The sequence below is a fragment of the Oncorhynchus mykiss genome, chromosome 8, assembly GCF_013265735.2.
Source record: "Oncorhynchus mykiss isolate Arlee chromosome 8, USDA_OmykA_1.1, whole genome shotgun sequence".
NCBI lineage: Eukaryota > Metazoa > Chordata > Actinopteri > Salmoniformes > Salmonidae > Oncorhynchus > Oncorhynchus mykiss.
In genome coordinates, this window is record NC_048572.1 from 70,638,298 (window position 1) to 70,654,211 (window position 15,914).

Genomic DNA, 15,914 nt, shown 5'->3' on the forward strand with positions numbered 1-15,914 from the left:
TTGGGTTTGTGCAAAACATAGCGTTTTCCTTGATGGTCAAAAAGCTACATTTTAGTCTCATCTGACCAGAGTACTTTGGGGGGTCTCCCACATGCCACATCGCCACTCCACCTTTCATTTTTCCATTTGTTTTGTCTTGTTTTCCACACACCTGCTTTACATCTCCTCATGATTATTATGTGCATTTAGTCCTCTGTTCCCTCCATGTCTGTGTGGGGTATTGTTTATTGTCTAGGTTGGCACGCTTCCGGCTGGGTTGCGCCGGGTTTTATTTGTACCCGTGATTTGTGGCAGCCGGTACTTTGTACTTGGTTGTTGTACTTTGTGCTGCCTCACTTGTTCTTTGGGCATCTCTTTTTGTGACGCGGTTGCATTCTGCTCTTACTATTGCCTCAGTAAAGTGCTTCTTTGTTCACTCATCTCTGCTCTCCTGCGCCTGACTTCCATGCACCAGCTACACCCACCGTATGACAAGGATGAATACTTTTGCAAGGCACTGTATACTGGAAGTTCTATGTAAAGTGAGGGTTTGTTGACTGGATGTATTTGCAGTACCTGCAACAAGCTTCACAGACGGTTGTAATCATCAAGTTTCCTTTTTATTTTCATATTCTAAAATGCAAAGGACATAACAGGATTTGAGAATAAATCCCAGGTTGAGTGCACAAAAATGTTTCCACTGCAAGCGATTATTTACAAAAATGAAAATCAACATACCCTATCTATATGTATTTCAACAGGTTCCCAATATTCAGTGTGGACCTTGCACACTTACTTAGACAAAAGAGTAGGACGTATACATGACAGTTGAATTCACTTTTCATCATGTTTCTGAACTTAGTATAACTAAAGGTAACAACAATTCAGCAAACTTTTAGTTTTGTGAACCATTCATATACACAGTGTTTTAAATGTTCACTATTAGTGCATTAAGGACCACTGTATTCTTTTATTTTCTTTTTGAGGGGAATTGTGATCTCTGAAATAGGCTCTGTTAAACATTAACAGGTAACATTGAACGCAAAACAACAGAAAACCCACCTTATCACTCAGTTAACATTGCTACCTATGTATACCAATTGCTAGCAATAAATAATAATAATTTGATTGTACCACCCTTAAATAATCATATCAGTTATTAGTGCCGTTTTTACAAAGACCAGAATAGATTTTGAATGTAAAAATTGTTCTTGCTTGCAGCTTGAAGGGAGAATGATTCCTTTGCCACGTGTACAGTATGGCAACGATCTAACAAGCATATCAACTGTTAGTATGTCTCTGCTTTACAATATACTGTACACAGAATCATGATTTTGGTTGTTAAAAGATGAGCATACCCACTGGGCAAACTGGTCGAATCAAAGTTGTTTCCATGTCATTTCAACCCCAAAAATCAATGTGATGACTTTGAGTTAACGTGGAAAACTAATTAGATTAGCAAAAAGTCATCAGCGTAAGGTTATTTCGTACTTTTTAACCCTAAATCCAATGACATTGTGAAATGTTGTGTTGATTTCACGTCGAATTAAAGTTAGTTGACAACTCAACCAAATGTAAATCAAAACTAGACGTTGAACTGACCTCTGTGCCCAGTGGGAATTAACCAGAGTTCCGTTTCAGTGTGATTTGGTTGACAGACAGTTTCCAGTGGCAATTATTTTCAACAGCACTGCATTCTGTTTTTGATTGATGTCTCCTACTAATAACAAGATACAAATGGATTTTTGAAAGCTATAACAATTCAGTTCAACACTATGCGTGCTAGTTATATCAAGATAAGCCAAAAACACTTACTATCGATTAAATAAAAATCTGATATGAAATGTGTCCATTGTCTGGAAGAAGTTCAACACAGATGGGGTTTTAAATACAGGAAATACATGATAACTTACTTTTTCAAACCTTCAGTAGGCAATAATAACGAAAGTGCTCTTTTGTCAAACCAGTAAAAAAATAATTTCTACACATCCCATCGGCTGATTGGAGTACTTCATGACAAAATGTGTTAACAACTGTTCGTTTATCGATGGTCCTTTCCACCATCACTCCATCTCCCCATTCTCTTCCTCACCTACTTCTCCTGCTACTCTGTCGTACCTAGTGATGTGTTATTTGTTGAAGGGCAGACAGGCAGGCAATGTGACAGTGGAACAGGATGGGCCTGCTAAGGGCTCTGCCACCTCTCCCTCCAGCTCTGTCCAGGTCCCCTTCTCTGGGCTAAAGCAGATGGTGGAAGACTTGTAGGCTCCCTGCAATACAGCAGTTGAGACATCGTTCTTATATTAATTCATACATGGGCATGTGTCTATGAGGTTTTTCAAAGGTGTTTCAAGGTCATTTAAAGGTATTTCACGGTGTCCCACCTATGGCCGTCTCTATCAGGACTGAAACTAATCTAACCACCAGGTTGTTGGTATTCCTAAACCCATACTGTAGGCCTACATACCCTAAGCTATTGTGCTTTTAAAACAAGAAAATACAACTTCATACTCACACACAATCATACATACTGTATAGCAATTCAACTAAACCTAGGATAAGCGTTAACGTAGGATAAAGATAGTGAAATTAGCCTTTACCATGCTCCAGCTGTATCCTCCCACTAGGAAGATGCTGTTGTCCAGGATGCAACAGCCGGGGCCACTGCGTCCCTCCAGGATTGGTGTCTGGAGGATGTTCCACTGGTCCGCTTTGGGGTCATAACACTCCACCAGCATTACGTCCAGGTGAGAGAAACCTGAGCACAGCAGAAAGGAAACACGATGAGGAACCCTCATTGTGATTTCCCACACTGCAATATTCCTAGAATAATGCTCTACTGAGGACAAGCTAGAGGGGTCATTTGGCTTTATGGGTCAAGCTATTGAATCCAATTGAGCATTAGTGGACAGCATCCCTGAGAATATAGAGAATATACTAGTATTCAGAGGTTCCATCTTCTACTCCACATTCATTCATGTGGCTAAGTGCAAAAAATTGAGTATCTGAGATATGCCAGTCTTTACCTTTCAGATGGTTGCCCCCAATAGTGTAGAGGCGGTCATTCATCCCAGCCAGGGCATGAATGGCTCTCTTTGTGTTCATATCCTGTTTCCTGGCCCACACATCCATGATGGAGTCGTAGCAATACAGCCAGGAAACATATTCTCCATTATGGACTCCACCTATAGTGGTATAGCAGACACACACATAAAGATGTTATTATTACATCAGGATCAATTGACCCATCACTCTGCTTACCTCCCCTATATCTGTCTGTTCCCCGCTTTAGCATAGATTGTCGTATGTCGTTGTGTTCCCCAGTTCTGACGCTGTTCCTGCCCTGTTCCATGTCTGTGCTATATTAAATGTTCTCTCTCCGTACCTGCTTCTCATCTCCAGCATCGGTTCTTACACATCCTGACTAAGTGTGCAGGGAAATCAACAAGTCTATGTATGCATTGATAGGTGATATTTAGCGGTCCTGCACTAATCACGATACTCCAGATCAATAGATTTTTTCAGTTCATTTTTACTGTGTCTGAGTTAGTCATTTTTCAGCTTTGCATTTTCAATATGAACTTATTTCCATTGAGATGATCTGTGAGGTCTCCCTTGTAAAATAGGTATTTTGACCTCAATGGGACAACCTATTAAAATGAAGGTTAAATAAAATGAGTGAGGTCTGACCTGAGATATATATTTTCCCATTGTGCACTGCTCCAGCGTGTGCGGCTAGGGGCTGGGGCAGGGAGGCCACGTAGTTCCACTCGTTAGTCTCCAGGTTGTAGGATTCCACACTGGAGAGGTAGCCTGACTCGTTCCTCCCACCAATCACATACAGGTGCTTATCCAGGCAGCAGGCAAAGAAACTGGCTCTCCTGAGGAGGATGTGTCAACCAGACAACATCATTAAAACAACCAGGACAGTGTGTGTGTGTGTGTGTGTGTGTGGGTGGTGGATGCCTTGTTGGATAAAGTTACAACTCAGGTATAACCTCTGTATGTAAAAAAAAACAATAAACAAATATGTTTTATTGTCACATACACAGGATAGGTGCTGTGAAATGTGATGTTTTACAGTATCAGCCATAGTAGTAAGGCGCCCCTGGAACAAATGATGGTTAAGTGCCTTGCACAAGAGCACATTGGTAGATTTTTTTACCTTGTCGGCTCAGGTATTAGAATCAGCAACCTTTAGTTACTGACCCTAACTGCTCTAACCACTAAGCTATTTGTATGGAATGGTTAGAACATTCAATAGAACTGCAATAATTCAGTGTTAATAATCAGTACAATAATTCAGTGTTAATAATCAGTACAATAATTCAGTGTTAATAATCAGTACAATAATTCAGTGTTAATAATCAGTACAATAATTCCCACATCTATTTGTATTGCATTATTTTGTTAATTTTGTTTGCATTGACTTACCTTTCCTGCATAGGCGGAAGTTGTATCCAACTGTTAAATCGTGGATCATACCGGCTGACATGATTAGTGCTGTGCTTTCCTGCAAAATACATGTCAGAATCAAGATCCATAAACAGTTAATATGGCCACTTCCTTTCTAAAATGTGAATTATGAATTTAAATACTATATATACATTAATACTTTTTTTGTATTAGTATAAGTATTGGCATTAGTAGTAGTATCAGTAGTGATGTTACCATTGGGGTTCCACTGGTCCTCTCCACCCAGCAGTAGTATGAAGTTCTCCACCTCCACCACACAGTGATGGGCACTGTTGTAAGGCATTACTGGGAGACACAAGACAACAGTGGAGGATGTCAGAAACTGGCTGAGGCAGGACACAGAATGGTGGTGTCATGGTTCCACCTGTCACCAGAGGGCGGCCGAGACTATAATGACACAGGTGTTTTTGTTACTAATTATTATTTACTTTAAAGAGAGGTATGTTTTCTGTCCCCCTTTGCAGAAGATTGATTTGTTTGCTGTGTGCGTTGTCTCCTGAGTGAGTTCCACTCTTAGTGTTGGTTGTTTTCCCAGTTTTACTTTGTACCTTCTGTTGAACGTTTTCCAGTAAAGTATTTACATGTTTTCCTAAAGCACTGGTTCCTTGTCTGGTTCTCTTCTCTGCTCCTGGGTTCTACCTCACCATGTCACAACTTGACATCCAGTAAAAACTCTATACTGTGTGTGAAAGAGCAGTACCTTGCACTCCAAACAAAGATACTTGCACTCCAAACAAAGATACTTGCACTCCAAACAAAGATACTTGCACTCCAAACAAAGATACTTGCACTCCAAAGAAAGATACTTGCACTCCAAACTAGCACAAAATCAACCAAAATAATCAAAACAATTTATTTTAATCCAGTATTCAGACAATTGGTGTTGTTTCACATTTGACAACATACTGCATGAGTCTCCCTGCCTGTTTACTGTGTGTCTAGGTGAACCTCCTTATCCCTCTCTCCCTCTCTCCACTCCATCTTCCCCTGCTAAAGTGACCCCCGTTGAGACGGAGAGAAACGGTCTTAGGTGACAGTCATAATGAACATGATCATGTTCACTCAATAAATCTAGAGGCCCGCACCATGCGTGGGCTTATGAGCGTAAATCAGTGGCATGGTAAAGCCCACCTGTCTGTCTCCATCCGTCATTTCCACCGTCACCTCCACGCTAGTCTGATGGATTGCAGTTGCTGTAAAATTAGACAGCCTTGAATCTCATTTCTTTCCGATTGGCCTCTCCTCTCCTCAGCTCTGCAATTTCAAAAGCTGTGGCTGGCTGACATGCAGGGGTCTTCCTCTCATAGAGGGGAGTCTATCTCAGACAGATACTGACTTACACAGCTTAATCTTCAATAAGGGTGTGTGACAAGCAGAGGTCTTCCATTGAAGGTGGAGAGCCTCAGATACGGTAGATAGGAGGACTAACAGCATTATCTTGAGGGAAGTGGATTCTACTCCCTGACTTCAGTGCACCACACTGGCAAAAGGGTGTAGGTGGTAGATTTCGTTCACATGCCTTAATGTTATCATTTAGTAGATGTTAAGAGATTTGAACGAGTGGTTATTTTTTGTTGTGTTGTGATTTCTGCTCTTAGTAAACAACATCTGATACTGTAAAAAAAACATTGCACTCCACTGAGGGTAAATGAGATGGTATTGAGGGTAAATAGACTCAGAACGATGGTTTTACTGTCCATAACTTATGTTCAAGTTTGCTAATTTATTCGTTTTACTCCTATTCTGATAGTCTTGTACATTACAGCCTGAAAAGAAATAAGATCTATCTCTGAATCAGGGATCATGATGTTAATAGATGTTGATATCAAAATACATTTAAACTGTTCCATATTTACCACTGGAGCCGAAACTGTAAAACCACTATGTGGCAGAAACCCAATCCCTTAGAATTGGCCTTGCCTTGGCTTTACAGTAAGCTCTCAGGTTCACTAGAGGGAGTCAGACACCTCAGCATAGAAACACACTTGGTTGGGGTCGACTGAATGACTCCACGGCAACTGCACCAATCAACGTTGCGTTACTACAGCCATCTAACATCGTTAGTGTTGCATCCCACAACATTGCATCCTTTTGTTCAGTACTGTGCTTAGATCAAGATGGATTTTTGAAGCCATGAGGTGTTAATGCAAGGTTGGCTCAGGTACTGTAGAATCAGGCAGCGGTGGACAGAGTCACTACTTTAACTGAGCCAATGTCTTTGTCTTCCTTCTCCTCCCTGCTTCTTCACGGTGCGATAGGTACACTAGATGGCAAGCAAGAGTTCCTCTAGTTTCTAGAACAGACGAGCTGCAGTGATCTGACGCGACAAGAGGGATCAGACTCTCCCTAAATTGTGTTGATAAATGTCTTAATCAAACGCTATCCCTCTCAGGCTTCGCCTCATTGAAAAGTTATGATTGAATGTTAATCATCCTCTATTCCACATCCATTGTGTAGCAGCTACATCAGGTGGTTATCGATGTGTTACGTTAAGGGGATGATTTTGCAGTTTTGTCCTTCCACACGGACACGGACCATTTGAGTGTTAACTTTTAGTTTTGAATAATGGAAATCCCCATTGACCTTTTGGTTGTTACACTTTATACCAATGAGCTTTAATGAGAAAAATGTCAATACTGAAATATCAATGAGGCTGAAAGTCGTTGTGTATGCATGCCTGTTCTGGTAACATGGCTGACAAAATCAAGAGGAAATGTTAAAATACCATTAATGTGACACTAATGATAACAGAGCAGAAATGTAGCTTGTTGAGTGTTGACAGACAGCAGACAGGTGCATAGTATTTGGAACCACTGCTACAATTCTGTCTAGCTACAGATGGTATGTGTTGAAATGGTATCATGGTACATGACACTGGCAATATCAGACCAGGACCAGAAATAACTATGGGCATGTGTGAGACAAGTGTTGTTAGTGTGTTGAATGGGAGTGATTGAGAGCAGTTCTGACAAATGGACAATAAAGTTGTATTGTATTGGGAGAACAGAGTGTACAGGGTCTAGGAGATGACAGTAGGGAGGTAGACCAGTCGGTAATATGTATGAATGGAGCAACATTAGTGAGAGATGCTCCCTGCCAGGCCAGAGGACAACAACTCAATATGGACACAGATGATGATGATGCAAAGGACAGATAAGGTTTTCCATTAGCACTTGTTTGACCTTTGGAAATTGGCAAGAATATAGTGGTGTCTCTCAAAAGGTCAACATAGACAGGTGGGAGAGAGAGCATAGTACACTATATCTTGAGGCAAGTAGTGTAATAGAAAGCTTGTTCTTTGTATTTGCAGAAGCATTACAGATGTAGGATCTTAACCCTTTACACTCGTGGGAATTGGCCTATATGGACAGGGCTACATTGAAATGTTCCTTATAGAAGAAATATGAAAATGTATAACTATGGTAGCAATTGAAAGGGAACAGTTTGCAGATTATGGGGAAATTATTACACCAAAGGTTAGAAAACAACCTGGCACAAGACTGAATCCAACATCCAGACTGTTGATTTTATGTGCCTTTTACATTTACTGTACTTTTTGCCGCATTTGATCATAACGAAAACTGAAAATACTCTGGATACATTCAGTAACATGATAAGACTATTCCTGGAGAATGTGGGGTAGGTGCAACACAAGACACAAAAATTACACGTATTTTTGTTGTTGTCTCCAAGTGGACACACACCCCTCCAAAGTGTTCACAGTTCCTAAGACATTTCAATGCATTTTTATGACTCAAAGAACAGTATAAGGTGCTTTTTGTGCTCTCCTAGCTGTGCCGTTGAGGAACTAGAGCAAGCACACTTGTAGTTGTTTTGTTTGGAACACAACCCTGCATCTCCACCATCACACAACTAGTGTTGTTGTTCACGCTGGTTCAGGTGGACATCATTTGAAATCCTCTTCTAATGCCAATATGACTAGTTAAGTTATAAAATACGATCTTACAGTGTTAGGCCTCCACAAGGCATTTCAGAGAAACATATTGTAATTTTGGTGCACATAGAAAGGAGTCATGTGCATTCAGGTGTGTGTGGCCCGACACATGTTCTTCACAATAAACAAAAATAGGCTCAGTCTCTTCAGAACAACCCAGGGTATGACATCATGTACATCGAACATAATGATCATAAACGTTGACACTGTATATGACAAGTGCACATTTGGACTCACAGGTGTTTGGCTTGCATGTGTGACATCAAAGCAGTATTTATTATAATCCTCAATGAGTCATCTTTCAAAATATATTGAGTCCTCTTACTTTACAGCATTTCCCTCACTCAGACATCAAATAATGAGCAAAATTTGCCCAATGGGAGCAACTTCTTGTCGCGCTAGGTGCTCAAGTTCAGAATAGCTGTCAGTGCTGTGAAGCACAAGGACAGAGCTCTGACATCATGTATAGTATGTTACTTTACAGCCACTGCGTTCCAATTTAGCCGTTTTATCAGTACCCAAATCTTCCATTTTCAATCTGTATACGGGTATGAGTGTAAAGGGTTACTTTGTTGACTATTTTGTTGCACATCAGGAAATGCAAACTTGCAGTGTATTCAAGGTTTAAAAAGACTTCTAAACTTCCTAATTTCCACTTCCCTAACGAAACGTGTCAACCCCTACAAAAATGCCCATTAATTATAATCCAGATAATAATTCACATTTCCTGTTGCTGCAGGATTATTTTCAAGCTGTAGCAAACTGGCTCAAATTAAGATCCTACATCTGTAAGTTATTGGGCAAAGAATATCCACAAAGTGTGCTTTTAGCTTTGCAAGGTTTTTCAAGTTGTCGATGCATGTCCAAAAACCAAAATGGTTTTATTAGCTTGGAGGGATGTTTATTTTCTCTTTATCTCTCTACTATCTATCTGGCATACTCAATATTCAATAATAATATATTGTATCTTAATATATTGGACAGTAACATGTCATTCTAGCTGGACAGTAACATGTCATTCTATAATGTTAATCTACATGCCACTATGTCGTTAGATGACTATAAATCTGGCCGTGCGTCTTTGCCAGGAGATTTCAGCAAAAACAAGGGAAACTCCATGCCATGGTGGTGTGCCTGTAAAGTCACGCTCTGATTAAAAACATACTAAAAGTGCTAGTAATACACCATTACCTCTAGGAATTTGAGGAACTTCTTCCTTCTTCCCTCATTTTACCAGAAAATGTACTTGTGCTAAAGGTAAAGCCTCGTAACATTAAACTTGAAATAAACCAACCCTTGAAATCCTATTGTTGATTCATGGGTTGAAATCTGGTTAAAATGAGACATAAACTGTGTATGACCTTTTGTGAAATCATCCCAAAAAAATGATTGATGTTCAACAAAATTTAAAATATGACGTTGATAGAATGTTGATTAATTTGACGCTTATAACAGAAGAAGCTTCAGGTAAAAGACGGCACTACTACTCACTAGTGAGGATCTTCCATGTCTTCTTCTCGTCATCATAGTACTGGACCAGATTACTGGGGAGTCGATCAGGTCCAGGAGGCAAGCCACCCACCAGCAACAGCATCCTCTTATTGGAACGAATCCTGGAGTAAAGTGGGTGTGGAGGGGTTGGGGTTTGGATGGGGTTGGGGTTGGGGTGGAGGGGGTTTGAAGTGTGGGGATAAGAGGTAGGAAACACAAAGATTACATAACTGATTTAGATTAAATAAAACAACCACCAACATCAAACAAAAATACAAGATGTTCCATTATAGCACCAAGCCAACTGCAACTGATCACTACAACTTCATTGTGTTGGAAGTCATTGAACTGTAGCATATCCTATATGAAAGATTTAGATAACAAAATAATGTTCCCCATCATGTAGACACTTCCTTATTGGCCAACACTATATGAGCTATGTAGATCATAGTAGTAACATCTTAACAGCATTGTGTATTAACCTGAACACTGTATCTATTTAATAACATTGTAATAACAGAGTAACTAGACTTTGTAACATCACAACTGTTTGTCTCTGAATTGATGTGAAAAAATGAACCTGCTTGCTTTTCATATGCGTTCTGTCCAAAGGGGGTTTAACCCCTAAAGATATCTGTTCAATTAGGTGTGAAGTCATCAGACTTTTCTAAACGGTTACACACAGTGACGCAGATATGACTGGGCAATATACAGTAGAGTAGATCAATATGGCTATTCCATTGGTGAAGACTCTCCATGTGGCAGTTCTGAACCAATTGTTCAACATATTCCTGAGTCCAGTCATCTTGTTTTGAATGAAGTTCAATGCAATTAAACAACTAACCGCAAAGTAACAGTCGTTTTAACAACATTGGCCATTAATTCCAGACATTTGTATTGTTATTTTTGATGACTAAATGACCACCGTCTCAGTGCATCCATTTGGATAATGGCCCACTCATGTGTTTTTGGGGTTATTCTCATATGCAAATGACCACTGGACATAGATAATGCTGATGAATTGAGGGGAGAGAAACAGTGGCATGTGATATTAATATGAGAAGTTTAGATCCTAGATCCGTGCTGCATTTGGACCCATGTATGGACAACTCACTAAGGAGACTACTAGGCATGGCAACATGTTACAGGACATGCAGGTCCTCTCCATTGCTCATAACTTTTTCTTTGATTTCCATTAGATAGGGAAACAGTAGTGTGCTCCATAAAGATATTGTGAGAAATAAATAAGGAAATGAACCATGCTATAAATTACTCTGGTAAATACATTATACACCACAAGTGCAAGATAATTGTTTATTTCTATTTTCTCCAATACTGTGAGATTAGTTTTCCAATCATAAAGCCTACTGTTTCTGAATTAAGAAGATAATGTTCAACAAATGTAACAGTCAAAATTGCTCCATAATATTTCAGCGTTATAATACAAACTCCGGTGTTTCAAGAGGTTTTTAACTAAGGTGTTTAATGTAAACAACAGCAGCTTCAAGCACCACCAATCAATAATCTTCCTGGCAACTCCTGTCCATTAACTGTCTCGAAAATGCTGATCATGACGAACACACCATGACAAGCCATGGTTGTACTGTAGGTAAGGCAGACAAAGCAGCCATTCTCGTTATGGATCACCCAGATCTACAACTCTATAATCCATGAATTGTTTCCTTGCTCTTGTCAAGCTATTCAAAAACCTTATAGGTTATGTATTTATAGGTTATATCTACCCAGGTTATGTCAATAGCAGTTTTCATGTGCTCTTCTGTAATATGTTTGACAAGTGTGTCTATGTTTAATTATAAGTGACCTATATATTTTGGGGAATAATGTGATAACTCGTATTTTGGAAGAAATGCCTGAATGTACTGTTCAACTATCTTCCCTATTGACTGAAGTTATGTTTCTCCATCTTTTCAGCACTTAAAAAAATGTACTGAGAGTTAACACATTTATAGTGTGAGATGGTATGGAAAATAAGGTAGATTAGACCATTCTAAAGCATCCTCACTAACCCTAACCATATCCAAGTGTACAAGGTAGTATCTTTACCAACCTTATGTGTGTGTGTGTGTGTGTGTGTGTGTGTGTGTGTGTGTGTGTACATCCTCACTTGCTGGCTGTGGTCTGCCTGCAGTGCTGTCTGAAGGGCATCAGGTGGTAGTTCATGGCATCCATCAGCAGCTTCTGGCACACTGGGTCACTCCTCATGAAGTCAACCGACTGCACCCTCTCCACCAGCTCTGGGGCCGGGATGAGGGCGAAGCGCAGCCTCTTCATCAGGTCCGGGGCGTAGTGCATGCGAGTCTCCCGGTCATGCTCCAGCCACAGCACAGACATCTGGAAGAGGGCCAGCTCTGACTCCACCGGGGGCGGCAGAGCGTCCAGCATGGCGCACATCTCCTCAAAGTTCAGCAGCAGCACATCCTCCACCAGGTACTTGTTGGCCAGCTTCTTGGTCTCGTCCAAGCCGTGCAGTGCTGCGATCTTGCAGATCTGCTTGTAGTTCTGTACAGAGATCTGGTCGTTGAGGAACTGCACGCTGAGCTTGGTGATCTGGGGGACATTAAGGATCTTGCTGACTGAGAGCACCTCTTCCACAGTGTCCAGAGAGAGAGTGACGTTGGCAGTGTACAGGTACTCCAGCACTAGCCGTAGTCCGATGGAGGAGCAGCCTTGGAGGACCAGGTTGTTGATGGACCGGGTGCTTGCCATCAGCTTGTCATCGGGGGAGGAAGATGGGGTACCACTGCTCCCCTGGTCCTTGTTGTTGTTGGTCCCCTCGTTGTTGAGCATATGACTGCTGGAAAAGAGACACCTGAAATACTGAGAGCAGGACGCCAGCACTGCTTTGTGGCAGTGGAACTGCTGTCCTTGGGCAGTGAGAGTCACATCACAGAAAAGCTGTTTCCTCCATAGCAGGTTGAGCCCGTGCAGCAGGGTGTCACTGTGTGTAGGGTCAAAGGTGGATGTTCTATCACCCGATCTGGACATGACTTCACCTAGGCAACAAATACACCATGCAAGCCATTTAGCCTACATCTAGACCATTTATCTATGAATAAAATAACATGATATCATCATCACAGTCAGGAGGGAATTGTCTCTAATACCTTCACGTTGTACCGATCATAATGGTTAGTTAAATGAATATGCATCCGATCGAACCGGTAAACCATCATGCTGCTCCCGCCGATACTATTCTGCAATGAACAATATAGTTCGGTCCGGTTGGCTATCATTTCAACTTTGCTTTGGCTCATGTCGGAAGACAAGAGAAAATAAAAACGTATTGTCCCAAGAATGTGCCATTCAATTGCTATTTGCATTCTTTCAAGACAAGATCATTTCAATTGACGCTGCGGTTTGACGCGCATTGCCAAAACAAACTATGAGAGGAGATGCTGCAGCGCCTTCTCTTTGATAACGCAATTTAAGTTGTTGAATAAGGGAAAGGCAACCCCTATGCAAAGATAATATGCAGCATTCAGCTAACACTTATCGTTCTTCTCTTATCTTGCTGCACTCTCACAATGATCAAATTTACACATCCACAAATGCACGCACGGAGTGATACAAAAGCAATTAGTTTGTCCCCTCACACAGCCGACATCACTGTGCTCGGTGCGGAAGCTTTTTCCCCTTTTACCTGAGTTACGACTATTCAGACATGAGTATTGGAAATGATTCATTCAGTGCAGCAATTCAACAATATAAATAAAACATGCACATGTGTATGTAGTTAAACAACGCTAAAAATGCATTTACTACATGAAAAATGTTTGTAAACTTGATATAAGCGTCCTGTACTACCTTGCTTCGTAGTCGCCACATTCTCTAAAGCGCCTGTCACAACTAAATGATGTGAGCAGCTTGCTTCAGATCAAGCCAAACTTACCTGATTACGAGCTTGTAAAAAGCTTCAGGTTCCCAATAATCTCACTTGATTTTTCTTTGTTCTCCTTTTTCTTTAGATGTGTTCCTTTCCTTTAAAAGTCTATGGTCGGTGCCACAGAATAATTATTGATTCTCACTCATAAAGTCACTATTTCAGGTTATTTGTTGGCGTTGATCATTTGTTCTTCTGAATTAACAAGAAGTGTGTGAGTGTGTGAGAGGGAGCTGTGCTTTCTGCAAGAGAAGAAGAAGAAGAAATATACGTGTGACAAATTATGCTACCAAGAAACAACACATCATTATCCTTGGGCCTGGGGCTCAGTGAGTCGTAACGAGAGTAATAGGAAATCCACGGTTGGGGAGAGAAACGGTCGTGCATGGCCGGTGGAGAGAGACCATGCAGGGGTATGGATGCTGGAGAGACTCGCAAAATTATGGCTCAAGGCTATTGTAAAAACTGTCGAGCGTAAATGACTGCGATTTCAAACATCTATGGAAGAAAGAAAAGAGAAAGGGGGAGAAAACCCGAGTCTTCCCTCGCTGTTATAGAGAGAACCGTCAAGTTTTAGTGCGCATTGCTAATTAGTCAATTTCTCTCTGCCTTCACAGCCCGACGACTTTGCTGCTGAGCTGAAACTGCTAATTTCTGGGACCAGCCTTTTTTTGGCTGTGAACTGGATGGATGAATGAATGGCTTGTCTCGCACAAATGACAAAAAGCCCCTGCCTTAATCTCCATCGCCAAAATAACCTCTCATCTCATTCTGCTCCTGCTAGTCCAACTTTAGTGGATTATATGCCTCACATTTGGACATAGAGTATGATATTACTAATAATAGTTGTATAATTTTAATTATAAAACATATTTGTGTATGTTTGACAAAATTGTGTTCTGGGAGCATAAATTCATCCTCATTCCAATAACCAGCCACATTGTAGCAAGTTAAATTGCCATGCATATAAACATCCATTATATAGCTATTTTAGTATCTAAAAGCAGAAGTTATCAGATATTTGTAGCTTGATAGAATAGTTATTGTGACATGGACATCGGTCTACTGTAGGCCTACACAATAGAAAGGAATGAGTGTATTTATATTTATTATGGATCCCCAAGGCAGCAGCTACTCTTCCTGGGGTCCAGCAACATTAAGGCAGTTATATACAATTAAAAACATTGCATTACATTTCACAACAGATTTCACAACACATTAAGTGTGTGCCCTCAGGCCACTACTTTACTACCACATATCTGCATCACAAAATCGATGTGTACGTGTGTGTGTATAGTGCGTATGTTATTGTGTGTGTGTATGCGTGTGTCTGTGCCTGTATGTGTCTCTTCACAGTCCTGTTCCATAAGGTGTATTTGTATCTGTTTTTAAAAAATCAGATGTTACTGCTTGCATGAGTTACTTGATGTGGAATAGAGTTCCATGTAGTCATGGATATATGTAGTACTGTAAGCCTCCAGTAGTCTGTTCTGGACTTGGGGACTGTGAAGAGACCTCTGGTGGCCTGTCCCTACAAATGAGCCCATACAGGATAGGCCTCACAACCCATTTTGACAGCATTTCTAAATAATTTCATCTCATAGTAGGTGTACAGATGCACTGTCAACTCCAATAAAGACACGCCACATATCTGATATTTGTTGTCTTGTAACTCATATGATGTTTCCATGAGTCAAACAATGTCTACCCATGTTATCAACATGTTACATATACAGTGGGGCAAAAAAGTATTTAGTCAGCCACCAATTGTGCAAGTTCTCCCACTTAAAAAGATGAAAGAGGCCTGTAATTTTCATCATAGGTACACTATGACAGACAAAATGAGAAAAAAAATCCAGAAAATAACATTGTAGGATTTTTTTATGAATTTATTTGCAAATTATGGTGGAAAATAAGTATTTGGTCACCTACAAACAAGCAAGATTTATGTCTCTCACAGACCTGTACCTTCTTCTTTAAGAAGCTCCTCTGTCCTCCACTCATTACTTGTATTAATGGTACCTGTTTGAACTTGTTATCAGTATAAAAGACACCTGTCCACAACCTCAAACAGTCACACTCCAAACTCCACTATGGCCAAGACCAAAGAGC

General features: G+C 40.6%; 1 protein-coding gene across 1 annotated transcript; it reads right to left on the reverse strand.

Moving 5' to 3' along the window:
* Positions 1 to 583: 583 nt before the first annotated feature.
* On the reverse strand, positions 584 to 14,360 carry LOC110530461 (kelch-like protein 14). Its single transcript, XM_021613536.2, has 9 exons — positions 13,812 to 14,360; positions 12,027 to 12,915; positions 9,902 to 10,023; positions 4,651 to 4,740; positions 4,414 to 4,492; positions 3,670 to 3,860; positions 3,006 to 3,164; positions 2,580 to 2,737; positions 584 to 2,249 (listed from the first exon to the last, which is right to left on the reverse strand). Exons 2-9 carry the CDS (start codon positions 12,905 to 12,907, stop codon positions 2,109 to 2,111), a joined length of 1,821 nt encoding a protein of 606 aa, XP_021469211.1. The 5' UTR covers positions 12,908 to 12,915; positions 13,812 to 14,360; the 3' UTR covers positions 584 to 2,108.
* Positions 14,361 to 15,914: the final 1,554 nt, after the last annotated feature.

Excerpts from the sequence above, each read along its gene's own strand:
- LOC110530461 (XM_021613536.2), bottom strand. The coding sequence starts at position 12,907 with ATGTCCAGATCGGGTGATAGAACATCCACCTTTGACCCTACACACAGT. Across the intron at positions 3,165-3,669 it reads TGGGAAAATATATATCTCAG|GTGGAGTCCATAATGGAGAA; the intron begins GTCAGACCTCAC and ends ATACCACTATAG. Across the intron at positions 2,250-2,579 it reads GAGGATACAGCTGGAGCATG|GGAGCCTACAAGTCTTCCAC; the intron begins GTAAAGGCTAAT and ends GCTGTATTGCAG.